Consider the following 22,492-nt stretch of genomic DNA (forward strand, 5'->3'; position numbering starts at 1 on the left):
AAAATGAGTGTCATTCAAAGACAGCAAAAGTAATTGCATGTTAGCATTGAGATTGTAGAAGTTCAGAATTGGTAATTAGCATAAGTGAATTTGTATAGTTGTTAAGTATGTGATGTATGGCTAAGATTGGAAGTTTTAAACAATGTTATTCTTGATAGGGAATATATGTGCTATGATTAAGAAGAAACATATCTATTTAAATATAATTTCTTATAATGTCATAATAGATGTACACAAAATATGTATGAATTTGTGCTGTGAAGAAATTTAATTTTTATTCAGATTGTGTTTAGTGCAATTGGCAAAGGAAATTTGACCAGTCCAGAAGTCAAATAAGATTCATTATTAGGCTATTAAATTTAGGTAAAAGGTAGTCGCCTCTCCCCTATTTATAGTAAGAGTAATAGAAACAAAAACTGAAGGTTTTATTCTGCTTGAGAAGAAGTTTGAAAGGAAAACTAGAATATTAAGGAAATGTTAGGGACTTTAAACAAAGTGAATTTGGAAGTTGTTAAGTTTTTAATTAATATATTGGGAGTGATTTAATGTCAAGGTTTTAAAAATGTGTAACTAAAGTGTTAAAAAAAGGATTCGAAAGAAAGGAAAGATCTTCTCAGACTACAAGGGCAGTCAAGCGTCTACTGTCTTGGAAACATTCCAAAAGTAATTTATCCCCTTTTTTAGATACAGGAAGGAGAACAAAAGTGCTTGTAAATATTTTACATTTATATTAAGGGATCAATACAACAAAAATGTTTTAAAAATATAAAAGTTTTCAGCTACCTTATCTAAATTTTAGAGATAAAATTTGAAAAACCTGAGAGGTTAGCTAATAGCTGAAATAAATCTTGATCTGATAATAAGACATATTACAACTAAGGCTTAAAGAAATAACAGGAATTTTAAGAGTTTATTTGAGTATGCCTAAATATTATAATTTCTATAAACTACTATTAAGTGAAAATATGACCTTTTTCTAGAAGCAAACAGGAATAAAAAGGGTTTTTTTTTTTAATTGAAACTGCACAATTTGGCTATGTGATTCAATTGCAAAAGTCTAAACTATAAATCCAGAATCCTAAAGAAGCTCAGGTTAGAGAACATGCCTTCCTTTTAATAACAATTGATATATTACAGTTAGTTAAACAAAAATAAAAATGCAATGATTTATGAATAATTGAATTAACTGCTTAAAATGCTAATGTAAATATGTTAGAATTGAAAGACTTGTGGTTCAAATGGTTAAGGTAAACTTTTGAGAAAATATATAGATTACTTTTTATATATCAACATGTCAATTTTTTTCTGTAAATGCTTCTGTATGAACCATAATACATTCATTATATAAATTTAAGGTCACATTTTGAAAAGTTAAGTATATTAACCCCTCAAAGGAATTGTTTAGAATTGCTAGGATACAAACTTGATGACTCATTTTGAGTCCTTGCTACCCCTCCCTTCTTTCTCTCCACATCTAGAGTTAAGTAATCATTCACTAGCTGGAAAACAGAAGCAGTTTTTGATTACAAATAAGTTCGTCGATTATTGGAAAAGGGATTCCATTACCCACATACATGTATGGGAATCCACATATAATGTTAAAAACAATAATCCTATGACTTTAAATTAATACTATTAAAGGTTTTATTTTAATTTTTGAGTAAACCTGTTTCATCACACTCACCCCCCCCCCTTTTCTCCTGTTACAGCAGGTTTACCTGTTACCCCTCCCTCTTCCTACTACAGTAAAGAGAATTCTTAGAGAGAACACTAAAAATTTCTATTATACTAACTTTAAATAGACTTTAAGATAGGATAGGATAGTTTCTCATCACTATAATGACATGCATATAAATAAAGCTTCTATGTAGCAAAGTTAGTGAGAACCTTACATTTATTTGAGGTAAATATTTTAACAATTGCTAGGTTATGTAAACATGCAAGCAACCTGTTTCCAAATTATGACAATGATTGGAATTGGAGTATTATTGATAATGGGTAGATTTTTTGTTCCTAAAAAAATTAATAATAATAATAACCATGTCCAATATATCTTGCTTTTATTGGTTTTACTGTTTAGTCAATGCATATATATTTTTAAACAAAATCTTTTCCCCTTGCATTACTGATATTCTTATTGACCTCTAATTAAATGTTACAAATATAATTTAATTATTTATAAGGGAAAGGTAATCAAAAAATTTAAATAAAAGGTTATGACCTCAGGAATTTTTATATCTCCTGAAGTAAAAGAATTTATTTCACAATATGTTAGTTCCACCAAAACTGATCTTAATAAAAGGACTTATCCAAAGCAACATGGACCACATAGATCAGTGAGTCCACAGAAACAAGATCCATGAAGAATAAAAGGAAATTCAGCTAAAATTTCATCAATATTACTAAATGCTATTTGGAATACATGTTAAATCCCGCCCATCTGTGTGTCATTGGATAACTTTTCTAATCAATTTTTACTTCTACCTATACTACTGAAGCAGTATGCTCTCTGCATCTCCCAAACTTTCAAAACAGATAATAGCCCAATACATGCATCCAAAGCTCTTGCTAATTTGAAATTAATCTAAAAAAAAAGACAAAAGGTCATTTGAAAAAGTATCATTATTAATCATTGGTAGTTCCAGCCCTCTTTTGGGAGCAAGGATCTGTTTGTGTTTTCCCCCAGGTACACTCATACACACTTGGATTCCAGAGGGATTCACCCATTCCTGCCATGACTCCCATCCCAAAAAGCCTGGGAGAATGCAGATACAGAGAATGTGCTAAAACAACAAGATGTTCTACCAGCTTGGGGACAAATTGGGACACTTGCAGCCCAAGCAAAACAAAGAATGGACAAGCAACAATTTACACCTCCTGATTGTAATAATGCCTTAATTCTTGCCAGGTTCGCCATTTTATCTGCACCCCCTGGTATTGCTGTCATTGAAAGCCCCTTATCTCCCATTACTAATTTTTCTTTGTGGAAATTCATTGCTTCTCTCTCCCCCTGCTATATTACTGTGCCCCAGTGACAAGAAAAGTTCCAAACCCATTCAAATCTATGTACTGATTGTACAATGTGTTTCCCACACAACTTATAGAAATTCTTGCTATGTATTTTAACAAATTCTCTTAATCCCTCCATTCCTGCTATCATTGTATTTGTTGTTAAATAACCACCTTTTGTGATTCTTCCTGTTCATATGACTAATGACTGGTATGATGGTCCAGGCATTTATGCCGCAAAATTAATTTCCAACAGTTTAAACAATCCTAAACCCCTTCATTGCACCCCTTATATTGGATATCACTGCACTCATTTCATCACGAGCAGCCATCCCTATAAGGAGTCCACTCTACACAGACAAATCATGGATATCTGTCACTCTGGTATATCCCTTTATTCAGCCTCATCCATTGCTAATTCATTTTATGACAGCATCTCCACCCTTATCTCCAACTGTGATTTGACCCATACCTTTATTGCTCTTTTCTAATTTTTTCTTATTCTTTTTTGCTTTCCAATCCTCATCTGATACCTAGGGTCCACCATTCAGCAAGTCCAAATTGAACTGAAGACTCTTCAGCTCAAAAATAAAAAAGGGGGATATTCTGGGGACCATCAGTCCATGATGCCTTGACAGAGTCATGTGTGGTAGCTGGGGAGACCACAGAGTGGTCCTTGGTGAGATGTGACTACCCACTCTATCCCCGTTGCATGACTTCTTTCATCAATGCCCCTTACCTATGAATTGACATGATTATTATTCCCTCTAGTCTCAAAAGAAATAATGCAGGAACAAAACACATGCATCCTAATTCTCCAAAACATCACCAAAAGATCAGACCCTTAAACCCAATCCCAAAAAGACTATCATGGGTTAACTTTTATTTAAGTGCAAAATCTCAGCTACAAGCTAAGCCCCAAACTTTCTCATGAAGCCAGCACACAAATCAATCATAGAGGCCCATACAGGTACAGTACAAGCACACTAAGCTTCAATATGCCTCAGTGATTCAATTACACAAATCAGTAACTCAAACTCCCTAGTAAGCCACCTGTGATGAAATCATTTATCTTGTATTCTGTCTGTAATCACAATACAAAAATATAGAATGTAAATCAAGTGATTTGTTAAAAGTTAATGTATCACTTTTCCAATTACCTCTCTTTGATTTTGTATACCTGCATGCAAAGATATGGATATAAAAATATAAAAATAAATCCCAAGCCTGGGAATGCAGAGCAGCTCGAAGATGCAAAGCAGTCCCATGGCCATAATGATTAAACTGTCTTCCGTTTGTTATTTATTTTATGTTATTTATTTTGACTGATCATTCGCCACGTGCCAGGAACCCTGGAGTCGCAAGTGGACCTGGACCCTGACCGTGGCAATCACCATTTGCCTCTGTGATTCTAGTTCAGCCCTCTGGGGGCACACAGAAGACTTCTAATTCCTCTTCCACATAAGAGCTCAGAGAATTTCTATCAGGCCTCTTCATAAAGTTCTTATTCCTTTGGCTAATATGCAGAGTTTCCTCAAATGAACTTCAGAGACTTCAGACTCCCTCACCAATCTGGCTGAACACTCCCAAGTTCACTGTTTCCCCTTGTAAAATGTGTGATCTAGAACCAAATACAATAATCCAAGTGCCATCTGATAATCCAAGTGCTATCTGATAGTGCAGAAGGACAGCTGTCTCCTTATTCTTGGAATTGGGCATGCTTCTCTTAAGACTGCATTAGTGGTTGGGATAGTTATGTAGCTCAGTGGATTGAAAGCCAGGCCTAGAGATGGGAGGTTCTGAGTTCAAATCTGCCCTCAGAAACTTCCTAGCTGTATGACCCTGGGAAAGTCATTTAGCCCCCATTGCACAGTATTGATTGTACGACTTATAGGTAAGTGTTAAAAAAAGAAAGTTGCATCATGTTTTTTTCAACTGCCTGTTACCGACTGATAATAAGTTTGTGGTTCCCTCAATCATCCCCAACGTCTCTTTATGTGATGTAACATTGCAATAAAAGACTGCCTCCAATTTCCCCTTTTTAAAATCAACCATCCATCATTATTTCAACCATTTTTCTATGGCATACATACCAGTCACGGCCCCATCGAGGCAGATGCTTTTTTGTTATTAGGATTATTCTACTCAAGGATAGGACCTGATACCAATCCCCAATAACATTCAGCTTATCACATTCCATCTAATGTGCCAGTTTCCTGAGCTACTTCTGTATCCTATCAGTTTTTAACATCCCTATCCTCCCAATTTTTCTTTCTCTCTCTTTTCTTTCAAGTTTCAAAACTATGCTTTCTTTCTGTCTGTAGAATCAGTAGAACAATAATGGTCACCATTTACAAAGCTCTTTACATATATTATTTCATTTTATCCAAGTCACTCATAGGAACATTGAACAGAATGAGTTCAAGAACAGAAACTTCAGAAGATTTGTCTGAACTGATGCAGAATGAAGTGAGTAGAACCAAGAGGTAATTTATACAATAACTACAGTGTTATGAAGGCAAACAGCTTTGAAAAACTTGGGACCTCTGATCAATGCAGTGGCTAACAAGGATTGCAGAAAACCCATGATAATAGGTTACTCACTTTCTACAAAAACCTACAGACTTCCTATGAAATCAGCTGCCTCACTTCAGAAATGGGATGGACTCAGGGTGTATGTTGCAACAGATATTTTTTGAGATTGGGAATTAGTTTTCCTTGATTGTCTATGTGACATCAAAGGTGTATTTTAATCTTGAATCTATTATTAATGTACTAATATTGCAACCTATGTGCTCATATATGGGATTCATAGGCATAGTACTTCTTGATCATTGTATTTAATAGGTACTCTATTAATTCTGACCACTCTCCAACTCTACAGTTGAAAAGTCAGAAGAATTCCTGGGTAGGCTGCCACAGTATCGTTGTTCCCACTTTGCCAGACCAGATTCCATGACAGGTTACATGCTTAATTAAACTCCTCTTCTTTGATCTTGGGGTTGTCAGTTGAACCAATGTTAAGTCTTATGCCTTGTCACATGAACACTAGCTACCTCCCATTCCCCATTCTTTGATCCTCCAATAAAAGATTGAGGACATATGTAGGTCACTCTCTCTCTCTCTCTACCACCATCAGAGGTACACACAGGCTGGATCCCAAGCTCTTTAAGCCGTGTCTCTGAGTCTTTCTTCCTTTATTATTTTCCCTCTTTCTCTATATCCCCTTCACCCATTTTTCCTCAGTTTCTAACTCTGCTTCTCATGTATCCACCTAAGAATATATTAATTTGTGGCTATAGGCAGTTAGAATCCATACTCATCCCAAAGATTTTCTTATTCATTAGTGGTAGGAGGTAGAAGGGGGACAAAAAATAGATTTTGGTTAATTGGAAAAAATTAAATTAAGAAAAAGCACTTTTCAACCACAGGGGTCAAATACATAGCCTGCAACATTCCCAGGTGCTACCTGAACCAGGTGAAAAAGTAATTGGAAAATAGTTAACAAAAGAAAGTAACACAGAGATAATTTCATTGCTAAATTAAATTGTGCTCTAAGCATCCTTATGTACACATTTAGTCCAATAAAAAATCATCCCTCCTCTAAAGTATATGCTGTTGGTGTCTGACTTTCCCAAGGTCACATCCCCACTTCACAATTCTATCTCTCCCCCCTGCTCTCCATGCAGAACATCCCCAGAGTCAGGCACAGGAAGGTGGGATACCCCTAAGGTTTGTAACAATAAAACTGCATGAAATAAAAGGAAACTAAGGCCAGAGATGATCTCTCTATGGTCCTGCTGTACATTAATGTGATTATGGGAATGGAGGGTCTTTCATCTGTACATTGGAAAGTCAGACCAGTGAATTAATTGAGAAGCATGAATTCTACTGTGGACCCAGCTAGTTGATGCTAAAGTCAAAAGACCAGAACCAGGTTTCATAACAGACATGCTTCCATGTGTCACTTTATGCCACAAAGAGGAAAACTATAGGTGTAATGGTGAATCTCTATGTGTGAAAGGAAATGAAGTTTGCATTCTTCTTTCTATCTCCAGAATTTCCCTGCCAAAGAGGATCATGGCCAGCCCCATTACATGACCATAGCTTATACTCTAACCAAGACTGGAAACAACACTCTATGGGTCCAAATCACCAAAGGACATGAACTGAAGGAAACAGTATGGGGCAGTCATTGAACCTGCAGTTCTAGAAGATGGGAGACAAAGAAGGTTGTATGTCACTGGAATAGAAGAGAATAATAATATATCAAAAACAAGGATGATGGCAACAACTCACATGTTTTTTGTACCTACCATGTAAAAAAGACTTTCTCTACATAGAATTCTATTATATACAGAGCAAAAGATTGTCCATTTTTCCAGATGGAGAAACTGAGTTTGGTAAAGAAGTAGATACACTATACAGATAATAGACAGGAATGGAAGGATTCTACAATTTTCATGATCATGAGCTTAGAGCTCCTTCTATCACAAAATACCATGCTATGGGACCAGGAGGGCAGAGTGTCACTTATCTCTGTTACTCTCATGTCAGGTAAAGAGAGAGCCCAACACAAAGTTGGGGTCCCAATCCAGATACTCACCATAGATTATGAGATTCTTGGTTGCGTTGCGCGTCAATCCAGTGAATGAGTTAGATGCAGTACAGGTATAGGTTCCAGCATGATTCAGGGATGCAATAAAAGAAAATGTGGCTGAGTTGCTGACTGGTTGTCCATTCTGTAACCAAGTGAATTGGACTGGTGGGTTTGATGTAGCAGAACAGCTCAAAGTAATATTTGCCCCAGTAGGGTACACATCCGGTGTATGAACAATTGTGGCGATATCTGGGCCATCTGGAAGAAAGAGAAGGATTCCATATTGAGATTACGTTAGAAACAAGGGGCATCTTCTAATCTGTAACCCATCAGCAGGGAACACTGTGTCTCCCTGATCTTCCTTTGCACTGGGAAATTCACAACTGGTCCTCTACTTTTCCAGTGTGGATCTGAACTTGGAAGATCTTTGGGCTTTCTCCAGTTCATCACCCTACATGGCCACCCTCCACCAGAACACATGGCAAGGCCAATCTGGGCTCCCTAAAGATTAAGGGGGTTGGGAACCTCATAGACTACCTCTTTATCTCTCAGAGAAGTGACTGAATTAGCCTAGCCTCTGGGAACACACCACCAGGCTATAAGCAGGCACCATATAGGAAGAACAAATATACTTACAAGCAACATCCAGTGTGAATGGATCACTCCTATTGCTAAACAATGGGTTCTCGATTCCACACACATAGGGTCCTTTGTTTTCCCTTCTTGTGAGGCTGCGGATAGTGAGTGTCCTTTTATCCGGGGACAGCTGTATCCTGCCACCAGCTGGGGCAACTCCGTTTATGAGCCACCAGTAAGCATGAATTTGACCTATACCCTGGCATGTGAATGAGAAGTCCTTGGTCTCCACTGCAGTAATGTTGGAGGTGAGAATGGTAGGTTTGGACAGAGGAGCTGTGCAGAGAATAGACAGAAAATGACAGTGTTGGTTCTTTTTCTTTCCTTATAATGAAATAACTGGTTTTCAAGTGGCCTGTCTAAGACCTTGGCAAGTCTGGAGGCCAGAGACCAAGAATCTGTGATTTCAATGGCAAAGACAAAGACACCCTTTTCTCTAGAGCAGATCTCAACTCCTCCAGAACTTGGGAAATTCATCTTCAGTTCCTGTGTCTGACAAAGACATTCACATGGAACCCAAGCCCCTGGTGTTCAACTTTTTTGGGCTGAGGCAAGCTGGTCTGGGGATGACAGACCCCTTCATCCAGCACCTGGACTTGGATTTGAGTCCTTTCTAGCTTGGCAGAACCATGTGAAGATTGAATTTGACTCTCCCCTGATTGTCACAATGAAAATCCTTAACTCTCCCCTAATTGTGAAGATTAAATTGTATCCCCTGTCTGTTTTTAGATTTTAATAACCAAAATTGTAAACACCCTACTTAAAAGTTAAATATAGAGATATGCCCGTTTTAGATCTAGTCACCAAAAGTGAAAGTATCCCACTTAATCATGATGTGTGCGGTCTGTGACCCACATGTGCGATAGTGGGTGACAAATCAGAATCTACCGATTTCCTCCTGGGCAGTCCTAAAGCAGGACTTCAACTGTGATTGGTAGATGTGGAATTAGGGGAAAGCACAGGAAGTGACACAAGAAAAAATGTCTTTATAAGGAGCTGTTACTTCCTGTCAATTCTTCATTCATTGATGTGCTAACTGTACCTGAGACCCTGTTCCTGACTGGACTGACTTGTGGTAAGTACAAATCTGACTCTTAATGGCTGGATTTTCTCTGAAGAGAACAGCCTCAGGAAAGAACTATCCTCCTGAGAAAGGCTCCCTATAACCCCAGGGCCTCAGCTACAAGGGCAGAGACCCCTCAGGCTAAGAACTAACTCTCCCTGCCCAGGGGCCAGGAGCAAATTAATTAGTGTTTAGGCTAGGTAGCTTACCTTATCCTCTGTGATGTCTTACTTCACTCTTTCTGCATTTTATAAATAAATTGTAAATAAATCTCTTTGGAATTAATTAAATTCCTGGTGACCAAACTTGTAAATATAAAATCCAACTCTTTTTTTCTATATAACCCTCTTCAACCTTCACCCATTACAACCATCAAGAGTTAATATTTCCTTGGCCTGGACTTCAAGAATCCAGGGTTCCTTACCTCCATGGCTTTTTGAGGATATTGGGGAAGGCTGGAGAGGATGGACTAGGGACAGGCCACAGGGAGATTGTGTTCAGAAAGAGAAACATTAGTTTAACTCTGAAGACGAAAGAAAAGGAAAGGCAGACAGTGGGAATAGATCATGTATTAGCAAGGTACAAAAAGAAGAGCCTCTGACTGGGAGTCAGGAGAGACCTGTTTCAGTCTAGAGATATTAAACCCACAATAACATCTCTCATGCCTCGGACTCTGTTTTGCAATCAGGAGGCAGTTCATACCCTTTACAGATGATTCTGGAATTCCCTATTTTGGGTTCTCCCCTTTCCTTAGGATTTTCCTTGCTCTGCAAGATGAGAATTAGAATATGGAAGGTGATCATCTTCAAGATTAGATATAGTCTTATGCTGGGTAGCTGAACCAAAGTGGACAAATTTTCCCTGAGCATTCATGGCCCAAGGGGAGCCCTTTCCTTATCTCTAATTGGCAGGTAGGCCTTGCCACTGAGAGAGGTGTGTGTGCCAGAGCAATCTCTGGGGCACATCCAGTAAGCTTGCCAGCCTTCCTTCCTGGGTCATCCTTGGCCAGGTGTCTTAGGATTCATTTCCAAAGTGGAAGGAATAACTTAGAAATATTTCAGCAACTTTGACCTTTCTTCTTGGTTTTGGTAGTTTGCACTACTTCCCAGGGTCTCTGTTGGGAAGTTTAGGGTGAGGAAGTATCAACCTCCCACTTGTATCAAGTAATGTCAAGTGGGACTGGCCAGGAAGGTAACAAATTTGAGGTCAGGTAGGCACCTTTTAAATTGGGGGAGAATATGAGGGAACACTGAGCATGCTCCTGGGCAAGACAGCCATGGTAAGACATTTTGGAAGGTGCCTTGGCAAACCCAATGGATCCAATGCCTAGCATGGTATAGTGACAAGTGTTGGATTTAGAGTGAGGAAGTACTGAGTTCAAATCCTGTCTCAGAATATTATTGGCTGTGTGAATTTTAGTAAGTACTTATCTGTGTCTGTCTCCTCATCAGTACAATGGGCTTAATAATCTCTCCCTCATAGTGTTCTTAGATCAAATGAAACCATTTCTAAAAACTTTTTATAAATCATGAACATAGACTGAACAAAGGTTCAGAGGAGGGAAAGTACAGAGTTTGAGTCTGAATGCCAAAGGTAGACACCCATGCTGTCTGAGGAGACAATGAATACCTGAATGATCTGAAAAGTCTTCGACAATTTTTTGAAGGGCTACAGTTTAATGGCAGTCTAAGAACACTGAAGGACAGCCTATAGTCAATAGGGAGACATGAGCAGAGAAGAGGCATGAGCACACACATATTTAAATGAAGGACCAATTGAGGGCACTGGAGATACTTAGCCCAAAGAAGAGAAGACTTAAAGGGGAGGAGAGACATGTGTCCTAGAGACATAGAGTTATAATGGGCTCTATGCCCCTGCCAAGCGATACTCAGTGGATTACAGTGATCAGATAAAGACTCTTTCCTGATTTTCTCCTACCAGCAACAATCAGGCTCCCTTTCTTTCTTGACTCTCCAACTCTTATTTTTTTAAACCCTTACCTTCTGCAATAGAATCAATACCCCACAGGCCAAATATGATCCAGTTTTATTGGACTTGACTCCCTGCTCATTTCTGTTCCAAAAATGATTTGAGATGCCTTGGAGAACTGAACTGAACAGGATTCCTGGACTGACTCTACAACAGTTATGAGACCCATAAACAGGCTCACATCCAACCTAATCCCTTCATGGGTGAGGATGGGCTCCAACATTTGCCCCTCTATGATCAGATGCAAATCAGGCTGGCTCAATCATTCCTGGCCTCAGATCTTCCTCTCTTGCTATAGATCTTCTTCTGTCCACTAGGTGGAACTACCAGAACAGGAAGGACTCTGGCTCATTACTCCAAAAAGTTTCAGAGTAGCAGTTGACACCAAGTGTGATCTAGGGCATCTTAACATCTCTAGGGCTGTCTGTGGATACAACTGACCAGTACCCTGGAAAAATCAAGGAATGTCCAATTAAACATAAACATGAAAATCTTGAAAATCAAAATAGAGTTTAATAACTGCACAACAAGTTTTCCTTTTCTGAAAGGGAAATTTAGTGATTCTGAACCATACTGTCTGTCTCAGTCAAATTTGCCTCCTCTTGTTTGGGACATAGTCCTGGAGGGGGCAGGGACTGAGTCATTTTTCTGTATCTCTAGTCCAGAGCCTAGGGACACCTTGTGCTGAGCAAGTGGGTGAAAAATATTGTGGGATAGAGGTGAATGCCCTGTGGGACCCAGGTCAGTTAGATGAATGAATGAATGCACCTGTGGACTGATAAGAAGAGGATCAGTGATGTAGGAGGTGGGGAAGGGAGAAGGCTTGGTGTTAGTCTAATGCAACTTATCAGCCTCAGTTTCCTTACCATTCAAATGAAGATAATGCTTGTGATTTGGAACACAATGAGATACTATATTGCTTAGTAGACTTTAAAGTGCTGAGTATCTGGAAACTCCTGTAATTAGTATCATCTCATTTCTCTGTGCCTAGAAGATTACTCAGTTTAGGTCAATAGATTCCCAGGGGGTAATGCATAAAGCTGAACTCATTAGGTGAGCCATCAAAGTGGGAATGACCTGGGGAAGCAGAAGGGCAGCAGTTAGAAACCAACAGGGGCAGAGCCAAGATGGCAGCATAGCAGGAGCTACTCTGAATCTCCTTCTAACCAATCATTACAAAGCATCTCAAAAGAACAGGAACCAAAACCAGAGGAGTAAGAGACTCTCCTACTGGACACAGTATGAAAGATAGACAGTGAGTGAGGATTCCTATGCCTTATGGGAGAGAAACTACTCAAATCAAAGTACTTGTTGACCACATCTTCCCCCACATCAAATACTGAACCACAGTTAATGCCAGGGCCAGGAAAATCTCCAACGATTTTGCCTTGGCAATGAGACTCAAAGCTGAATAACACAGTCCTTGCAGCAGGACAGCAAAGGGGTAGCCAAAGGGGCAGTCAAAGCAGAGGTGCAGATGATGAACTTAGTGCAAAACCCATGTTACAGTTGAAAATCCAAGAGGCAACAGCTGAGGAAGATAGCCATAGGACAAAATGCTTTGAAGCAAGAACTACACATAAAAAAAAAAAACCTCATCAGAGATCTACCTACATTCATTCAAGCCTCAGAAAGGGAAGGAAAGATAGTCCCAAGTCCCTTGAGACAGAAACTATGAAAGCACTGACAACCAACATGCAAGAATCCTACAGGGGCAAAAGGAGTTAACAATACCAAAAAATACCCACTTGACCCTTTACAATTTTTATGGAGAAAAAGAGCAAATGTAGAATATCTGTCTTGTAAAGTGGGTAGAGGGTGTGCACATCATCCTCTTCCTCATTTCTTGCTCTGGTGCCCAGGATTCTCACATTAAAAAAAAAAACAATCCCATAAATTTTGTTTTAGAATATATATTGAATATTGGATCTAAAGCAGAAGAGCGTAATGGCTTGGGAATTGGGGGTAAGTGACATGCCCAGAGTAACAGAGATAGGAAGTGACAAAGGACAGATTTGAAGTCAAGACCACCTTATTCCAGGCCTGGCCCCTCTATTCACTGAGCCCTTTCATCTTGTTTCTAGGAAGAGAGAAACCAGGAAAAGGAGAAAGCTGTGGGAGAGACCTGAGAACCGGAGAGTTAACACCATTCTCAGAAGGAAATGCTTCCTCAGTGTTCCATTTCCTGCATAGTCCAGCAACATTAGCACTAGATAACTAGCATGGAGAGGTGCCTTATTAGTCTATTTCAGATTTCCCCCAATTAATAAACTTCCTGTGTTTCTGATTTCCCTTTAATGAGATTCCTTAGTAGCTGCTTCCAATCAAGGAACAAGGAATGAGGATCCCACAACTTCCATAGGAAAGCTCACCAAGGGAAGACACCCACATCTCACAAACAGTGCCAAAACAAGGGGAGAGGGGGGATGGATGGGTGAGAATATGACTCTTGGGAAACAAGTCCTCTTCTGCAAGTCTGACCTGGCCAGGTTGGCATGGATGGCTCTTGCCACTCTGTGGATCAGAATAGGGCAAGTCTTTCTTTCTAGGATTGGGAGGGAAGAATCCCAGGTCTGTTTTATAAGTTATGTAAAGGAGGAACCTGGCCTTTGGAAGTCCATGGCTCCAAAGTTGGAAAAGGCACAGAAATGGAGGTTGGAGGAGTCTTTCAGAGCTATGGGGCCACTAGGAGAACCCACTGGTGGCTAAATCTGTTGGTTCCTGACTTTATTTGCAGGGACTGCATACTGCAGATTTGTGCTCTGTAAGCTTATGGTACTTGGACCTGAATAAATATCACACATTATTTGACTGAGGTCTCAATCAGAGCAACTGAGCTCCTTGTGAAAGAAGGGATACTTAGAGAAGAGTTAAAAGTCTTGTCTTTGGAGCTTCTTAAATTTCAAGATTTCTTCCCAGGCACCAGGGTTTCTTTCTCCCTGCTTCATCAAGCCTCATCACTGACATAAAACTACCTCAAAGTTAGTCCTTCAGTCATATGCACTATTTTTCTCCTACTCAGCTAGTCTATGGAGTGTTGGATCTGTCTCTGGAGTCTTTTCCCACACTTAGTTTCTCACTACCTTGTGTAATATTTTAAATTATGAGATTGTTTGGAGTTTGATAACTTCATTATATAGTAGTAGTATAGTAGTAGTAGTAGTAGTAGTAGTAGTAGTAGTAGTAGTAGTAGTAGTAGTAGTAGTAGTAGTAGTAGTAGTAGTAGTAGTAGTATTGGTATAGACAGGGGAAAATGGGAGAAAGGTAAAGAGATACTTAGTGTTAAAAGGAATTTCCCTCCGGATTATGTGTTTGTTTGATATCATCAATCAGTGACCTGTAGGTCAATTACCATTGAGATGTGCAGGTATTGACAAACCATCAGAGAAAGGAAGTTAAAACCAAGGAAAGGGGAAACTGATCCCACAGGAACTGCCCTCTTGTTTGTTGCCAGGCAAACTGAGGAACTATGATTAGTTCTTGAGATGTGATGGGGTAGAGCTAGTGGATGGAGAAAACTACTTATAAGGTTAGACCAAGGAACTGCTCCTGCTCTCTCTCTCTCTCTCTCTCTCTCTCTCTCTCTCTCTCTCTCTCTCTCTCTCTCTCTCTCTCTCTCTGTCTGTCTCTCTGTCTGTCTGTCTGTCTCTCTCTCTCTGTCTCTCTCTCTCTCTCTCTGTCTGTCTCTCTGTCTGTCTGTCTGTCTGTCTCTCTCTCTCTGTCTCTCTCTCTGTCTCTCTCTCTGTCTCTCTGTCTGTCTCTCTGTCTGTCTGTCTGTCTCTCTCTCTTTCTCTCTCTCTCTTGCTCTCTCCTTCTCCCTCTCCCTCTCCCTCCATCTTAGGTGTAGGTGTTTAGCTTCAAAACATCAAATGGTAAATACGGTATTCAGCTAATTACTTTCCTACATTTCCCTATCTTTCCTATCACTTCTTTGATATAACAAAGCTACTCAAGCTACTAATAGCCTCATAATTTAATTTTAATTGTTCCCCTGTGGGACCACAAAATTTTGACATATACTTTCATTTTCTTCAGTTTCCTTACATTTTACTCTCCCTAAACTATTTTTAAGTAAGTGTTAGTAGCTGATTTAGATTGGCTAAAAAACTTGCTGACCAGAGCCAGTAATCAAGACTGATCCATACTACAATCTCACTGGATTGTGATTGGATTGGTGAGAAATGGTTAAGTATTAAGGGAGGGAAGCAAGCTTAACTTTTTTTTTCCCCAAATAGAGCCAGGTTTGGGGATTAAGCTCTAATTAATAATTAAATGATAACTAGGAGACATAGTGGATGGAGACTGGAGTCAGGAAACTCATCTTTCTGAGTTCAAATCTGGTTCAGACACTCACTAGCTGTATGACCCTGGGAAAGTCACTTCACCCTGTTTGCCTCAGTTTCCTTATCTGTAAAATGTGGTAGACAAGGAAATGGCAAACCTCTCCAGGATCTGTGCTAAGAAATGGAGTCAGGAAGAGTTGAACATGACTTAATAATGACTTCATAAAGAATTTCTCCTCACACATAAGGGTTTTGCTTTCTATCACTATTTGCCTCTATGATTCTAGTGCAGCCCTCTGAGGCCAAACAGAACACTTCTAATTCCTCTTCCACATAAGAGTCCAGAAAATTGCTATCAGGCCTCTCCCCAAAGCTTTCTATTCCTTTATCTAATATGTAGTTCCCTCAATTGATCTTCGGAGACTCCAGAAACCTCATCATTCTGGCTGAACACTCCCCAGTTCACTGTTTCCCCTTGTAAAATGTGTGATCTAGAACCAAATACAATAATCCAAGTGCCATCTGATAGTACAGAAGAACAGCTCTCTCCTTATTCTTCAAAGTGGACGTGCTTCTCTTAAGACTGAATTAGTGGTTGGGGTATTTGTTTAGCTCAGTGAATTGAGAGCCAGGCCTAGAGAACAGAGGTTCTGGGATCAAATCTGACCTCAAATAATTCCAGCTATATGACCCTGGGCCTGTCACTTAGTATTGATTCTATGTCTGATAGGTAAGGGTTAAAAAATTGTGCATTTAGGTTTTTCAACTGCCCTGTTACCTTTCCAACTGATAATATGTTTGTGGTTCTCTCAGGCATACCCAAGGTCTCTTTATGCAATCCAACATGGCATTAAAAGTCTGTCTCCAATTTCCCCTTTTTTAAATCAATCATCCCCCATTAATTCAACTTTTTTCTATGTAATGGGTAACAGTCACTGCCCCATCAAGGCCAATGCTTTTTGGTAATTTGGACTTTTTGTACTCAAGGATAGGACCTGATACCAATCCCCAGTGACATTCATCTTATCACATTACGTCTACTGTGCCAGCATCCTGAACTACTTCTGCATCCTATCTGCTTCTACCATCCCTCTCCTGCCAATTTTTCTTTCTCTCTCTTTTCCTTCCAGTTTCAAAATTTTGCTTTCTGCTTGTCTGTAGAATCAGTAGAACAATAATGGTCACCATTTACAAAGCTCTTTACAGATATTATTTCATTTGATCCAAGTCACTCATAGAAACATTGAACAGAAAGAGTTCAAGAACAGAAACTTCAGAAGATTCGTCTGAACTGATGCAGAATGAAGTGAGTAGAACCAAGAGGTAAGTTATACAATAATGACAGTGATCTGAAGACAAACAACTTTGAAAGACGTGAGACCTCTGATCAATGCAGTGGCTAACAAAGTGGCAGAAGACACATGATAATAAGTTACTCACTTCTAACAAAAAGCTACAGACTTCCTATGAAAATCAGCTGCCTCACTTCAGAAATGCGATGGACTCAGCATGTATGTTGCAAGTGATAATTTCTTGAGCTTGGGAATTCGTTTTCCTTGATTATTCATGTGGCATCATAGGTGAATTTTAATCTTGAAACTATTATTAATGTTTTAATATTGCAACCTATGTGGTCATGTACCATATTCACAAGCATAGTAGTTCTTGATCATTGTATTTAATAGGTACTCTATTAATTCTGACCACTCTCCAAATCTACAGTCCAAAAGTCAGAAGAATTCCTGGGTAAGCTGCCTTGGGGTCCTAGTTCACACCTTGTCTGACCAGATTCCATACCAGGTCACATGTTTGAATAAACCCCGCCTCTTTGATGTTGTGGTTGTCAGTTGAGCCAATGTTAAATCTTATGCCTTGTCACATGAACACTAGCTACCTCCCATTCCCCATTCATTGATCCACCAATAAAAGATCAAGGAAATATATAGTTCACTGTCTCTCTCTCTCTCTCCCACCATCAGAGGTGCACATAGGCTGGATCCCAAGCTCTTTAAGTCTTGTCTCTGAGTCTTTCTTCCTTTATTATTTTCCCTCTTTATCTCTATTTGCTTCACACATTTTCTCTCAGTTTTTGAGTCTCCTTCTCAGGTGTCCAACTAAGAATATATTAATTTGTGGCTTCAGGCATGCACAACCCATACTTAACCCAAACATATTCTTTTTCATTAGTGGTAGGAGGTAGAAGGGGGGCAGAAAATAGATTTTGGTTAATTGGAAAAAATTAAATTAAGAAAAAGCTCTTTTCAACCACAGGTGTCAAATACAAAGCCTGCAACATTCCCAGGTGCTACCTGAACCAGGTGAAAAAGTAATTGGAAAATAGTTAACAAAAGAAAGTATTGCTAAATTAAATTGTGCTTTAAGCATCCTTATGTACACATTTAGTCCAATAAAAAGTCATCCCTCCTCTAAAGTATATGCTGTTGGTGTCTGACTTCCCCAAGGTCACATCCCCACTTCACAATTCTATCTCTCCCCCCTGCTCTCCATGCAGAACATCCCCAGAGTCAGGCACAGGAAGGTGGGATACCCCTAAGGTTTGTAACAATAAAACTGCATGAAATAAAAGGAAACTAAGGCCAGAGATGATCTCTCTATGGTCCTGCTGTACATTAATGTGATTATGGAAGTGGAGGGTCTTTCATCTGTACATAGGAAAGTCAGACCAGTGAATTAATTGAGAAGCATGAATTCTACTGTGGACCAAGTTACTGGATGCTAAAGCCAATAGATGAGAACCAGGTTTCATAACAGACATGCTTCCATGTGTCACTTTATGCCACAAAGAGGAAAAATATAGGTGCAATGGTAGATCTCTATGTGTGAAAGGAAACAATATATACATTCTCCTTTCCATCTTCTGAAGTTCCATGCCAAAGAGGAACATGGCCAGCCCCATTACATGACCACAGCTTGTATTCCAAACAAGATGGGAAACACCATGTGGGTCCACAGCACTAAGGGAAATGGACTGAATTAAAGACTATGGGGCAGTCATTGAACCTGCAGTCCTAGAAGTTGGGAGACAAAGAAGGTTGTATGTCACTGGGACAGAAGAGAATAATACAATATCAATAACAATGATGATGATGACAACTCACATGTTTTTTTGTGCCTATGATGTAAAAAGGAATTTCTCCACATAGAATCCTATTATATACAGAGCAAATATTATTCATTTTTCCAGATGAAGAAACTGAGGATCCAAAAGGAGGAGACACATTTACTACACAGATAGTAGACAGAAAAGGAAGGATTCAATCCAAGTTTCATGATCCTGAGCTCAGGGCTCTTTTTTACCACAATGCACTGTGTCATGGGACCAGGGGGGGGGCAGAATGTCACTTATGTGTATTTCTCTCATACCGGGGAAAGAGAGAGTCTAACAGGTCACAATCCAGATACTCACCATAGATTATAAGATTCTTGGTTGCGGTGCGCGTCAATCCAGTGAATGAGTTAGATGCACTACAAGTATAGGTTCCAGCATGATTCAGGGTTGCAATAAAAGAAAATGTAGCTGAGTTGCTGACAGATTGTCCATTCTGTAACCAAGTGAATTGTGCTGCTGGGTTAGAATTAGCAGAACAGCTCAAGGTAATATTTGCCCCAACAGGGTACTCATTGACTGTATGAACAATCGTGGCATTATCTGGGCCATCTGGAGGAAAGAGAAGGATTCCATATTGAGATTACAGCAGAAAGACGGGGCATCTCCTAGTCTCTAACCCATCAGCAGGGATCACTATTTTTCCCTGACCCTCCTTTGCTCTGAGAAATTCACAACTGGTCCTCTACTTTTCCAGTTTGGATCTGAACTTGGAAGATCTTAGGGCTTTCTCCAGTTCAGCACCCTGGCTGGCCACCCTCCACCAGAAAGCATGACAAGGCCAATCTGGGATCCCTAAAGATGAAGGGGGTGGGAACCTCAGAGCCTTGATCTTTAGCTCTCAGAGAAGGGACTGAATTAGCCTGGCCTCTGGGAACACCCCACCAGGCTATAAGCAGGCACCATGTAGAAAGAAGCAATATACTCACAGGCAACATTCAGTGTGAATGGATCACTCCTATTCCTAAACAATGGGTTCTGGATTTCACACACATAGGGTCCTTTGTTTTCCCTTCTTGTGAGACTGCGGATAGTGAGTATCCTCTTATCCTGGGACAGCTGTATCCTGTTACCACCTGGGGCAAGTCCATTTATGAGCCACCGGTAAGTGTGAATTTGACCCTTAGCCTTGCATGTCATTGAGAAGTCCTTGGTCTCCACTGCAGTATTGTTGGAGGTGACAATGGTAGGTTTGGGCAGTGGCGCTGTGTAGAGAATAGACAGAAAATGACAGTGTTGGTTCTTTTTCTTACCTTATAACCAAATAACTTATTTTGAAGTGACCTCTCTAAGACCTTGGCAGGCTGGAGGCCAGAGACCAAGAACCTGTGATTTCAATAGCAAAGCTCCCCCCTTACTCTGGTGCAGATCACAACTCCTCCAGGCCTTACGAAAAGTTCATCTTCCGTTCCTGTGACTGACAAAGACATTCACATGGAGCCCAAGCCCCGGGTGCTCAGTCTTTCTGGGCTGAGGCAAGCAGGACTGGGGATGACAGACCCCTTCATCCAGTACCTGGGCTTGGATTTGAGGCGTTTATAGCTTGGCAGAACCACCAAGACTTTATGATTCCTTGGCCTGGACTTCCAGAAGCCAGGGTTCCTTACCTTGACAGCTTGATAAGGATATTGAGAGAGGCTGGTGTGGATGGACTAGGCACAGGCCAGAGGGAGACTGTGCTCAGAAAGGGAAACTTACTTTAACTCTAAAGAGGAGAGAAAAGGAAAGGCAGAGAGTGGGAATAGATCACTTAGTAGCAGGGTACAAAAAGAAGAGCCTCAGACTGGGAGTCAGGTGAGACCTGGTTCAAGTCTAGAGATTTCAAACCCACAATAACATCTCTAGTGCCTAGGACTGTGATTTGTCCACAGGAAGCAGTTCATACCCTTTACAGAAGATTCTGAAATTCTCTGCTTTGGGCTTTTCCCTTTCCTTAGGTGTTTCCTGCCCTACAAGAGGAGAATGAGAATGTTGAAGGTGATCTTCAAGCTCAGATGAGGTTTTATGCTGGAAATCTAAACTAAAGGGGATTAATTTTTCCTGACCCTTTATGGCCCAAGGAGAGCTCTTTCCTTATCTCTAGTTGGCAGGTAGGCCTTGCCACTGACACATGTGTGTGTGCCAGAACAATCCCTGCGGCACATCCAGGAGCATCGTCAGGCTTCTGTCCTGGGTCATCCATGGCCAGCTCTCTTAAAATTAATTTCCAAATTGATAGGAATAAGTTAGAAATATTTCAGCTTCCTTGACCTTTCCCCTTGTTATTTTGGTAGAGCTTCCACTCCATCCCTGGGTCTCCACTGGGAAGTTTAAGGTGAGGAAGAATGAGCCTCCCATTTGTATCCAGTAAAGCCAAGTGAGACTGACCAGGGCAGTGACAAATCTGAGGTCAGCTAGCCACCTTTTGTAGTGGGGGGAGAATATGAAGGAACAGTGAGCATTCTCCTGGGCATGAAGGCCATGGTAGGACTTTTTGGAAGGTGTTTTGGCAACATCAATGGATTAAATGCCTGACATGACATAGTGGCTAGTGTTGGACCAAGAGAGAGAAAGACCTGAGTCCAAATGTTGTCTCAAAATGTTACTGGGTCTGTGACTTACTAGCAATTCCCTATGGTCTCAGTCTTCTGATCTGTTAAATGGGTAAAATAATCTCTCCTTCCTAGTGTTGTTGGATCAAATGAGACCATATATAAATGCTCTGTATAAATCCTGAAAATAACCTGAACACAAGTTCAGAGGATGGAAAATACAGAGTGTGAGTCTGAGTACCAAATGTAGACTCATGCTGTCTGAGCACGCAGTGCATGGCCAGAAGTATCTGAAAGGTCTGATGCGATTTTGAGAAGGGCTAAGGTTTAATGCCAGACTAAGAACACTCAAGGATAGTCTGTAGACAATAGGGAGTCATGAGCAGAGAAGAGACAAGAGCACACACTTATTTAATTGAAGGATCAATTGTGGGCACTAAAGATGCTTAGCCCAAAGAAGAGAAGACTTGAGGGGGAGGGGAGACGTGTCTCCAAGGACTGATAGAGTTATAATGGGTTTGATGCCCCTGCCAGGGGATGCTCAGTGGGTTACATTGATCAGATAGGGACTATTTCCTAATGTGTCAGTCTCTTTTCTCCTTACAGCAACATTCTGGTACCCTTTTATCTCTTGTCTATCACAAAACAACTCTTTTTAAACCCTTTCCTCCTGCATTAGAATCAATACTCTGTATTGTTTCCAAGGCAGAAGGGCCAGGCAATGGGGGTTAAGTAACTAGCTCAAGGTCACACAGCTAAGAAGTGTCTGAGGCAAGATTTGAACCCAAGATTTCCTGTTCTACAGCCAGGCTCTCAATCCACTGAGTTACCCAGCTACCCCTGCAGATCAACTCTTCAGAGGAGGTAATGGCTTCTTTTTCAGATGGGGCAGGGATTATGATTGGAATCCTGGTGATTCTGATTGAGAACTTTACTATTTTTTTGTCAGAAAGATAGGCGAGTAGGATTGTGTGGCCTCTGACTCTCCTCTCTCCTGGTCTGCCTCCAGAAATATGGGAGAAAAATCAAGATGATTCCTCAATTTCTTGACCTTCTCTAGGCCCCTGGTCTCCCTCCCTTCCCCAAGCTTGCCTTTCACACAGTATTTACTGATGTGGATCTCAGTGTTTTTTCAGGGTTATTCATTGTTCCTCCTTTTTTTCCAACTTCTTTCTCAAGCAAAAAGTCTTTACTTCTATGTTTTTAGAAGATGTGGTAGAACTAGACTGATGTAGCCCCAAAATAAGAGATAAG

At 40.2% G+C, this 22,492-nt stretch overlaps 1 protein-coding gene across 1 annotated transcript in view; it reads right to left on the reverse strand.

The window, feature by feature from the left end:
• Window positions 1-22,492, reverse strand: part of LOC103093201 (hemicentin-1-like) — a 286,577-nt gene that overhangs the window by 212,972 nt on the left and 51,113 nt on the right. Inside the window, exons 3-6 of the mRNA XM_056826227.1 lie at window positions 19,637-19,912; window positions 19,008-19,259; window positions 8,246-8,521; window positions 7,616-7,867 (exon numbers count right to left, since the gene is read on the reverse strand). Coding sequence (XP_056682205.1) covers window positions 7,616-7,867; window positions 8,246-8,521; window positions 19,008-19,259; window positions 19,637-19,912 — 1,056 coding nt within the window. The remainder of the gene's footprint in view (window positions 1-7,615; window positions 7,868-8,245; window positions 8,522-19,007; window positions 19,260-19,636; window positions 19,913-22,492) is intronic.

Source organism: Monodelphis domestica, chromosome 4, assembly GCF_027887165.1.
Source record: "Monodelphis domestica isolate mMonDom1 chromosome 4, mMonDom1.pri, whole genome shotgun sequence".
In the NCBI taxonomy this organism is placed as follows: domain Eukaryota; kingdom Metazoa; phylum Chordata; class Mammalia; order Didelphimorphia; family Didelphidae; genus Monodelphis; species Monodelphis domestica.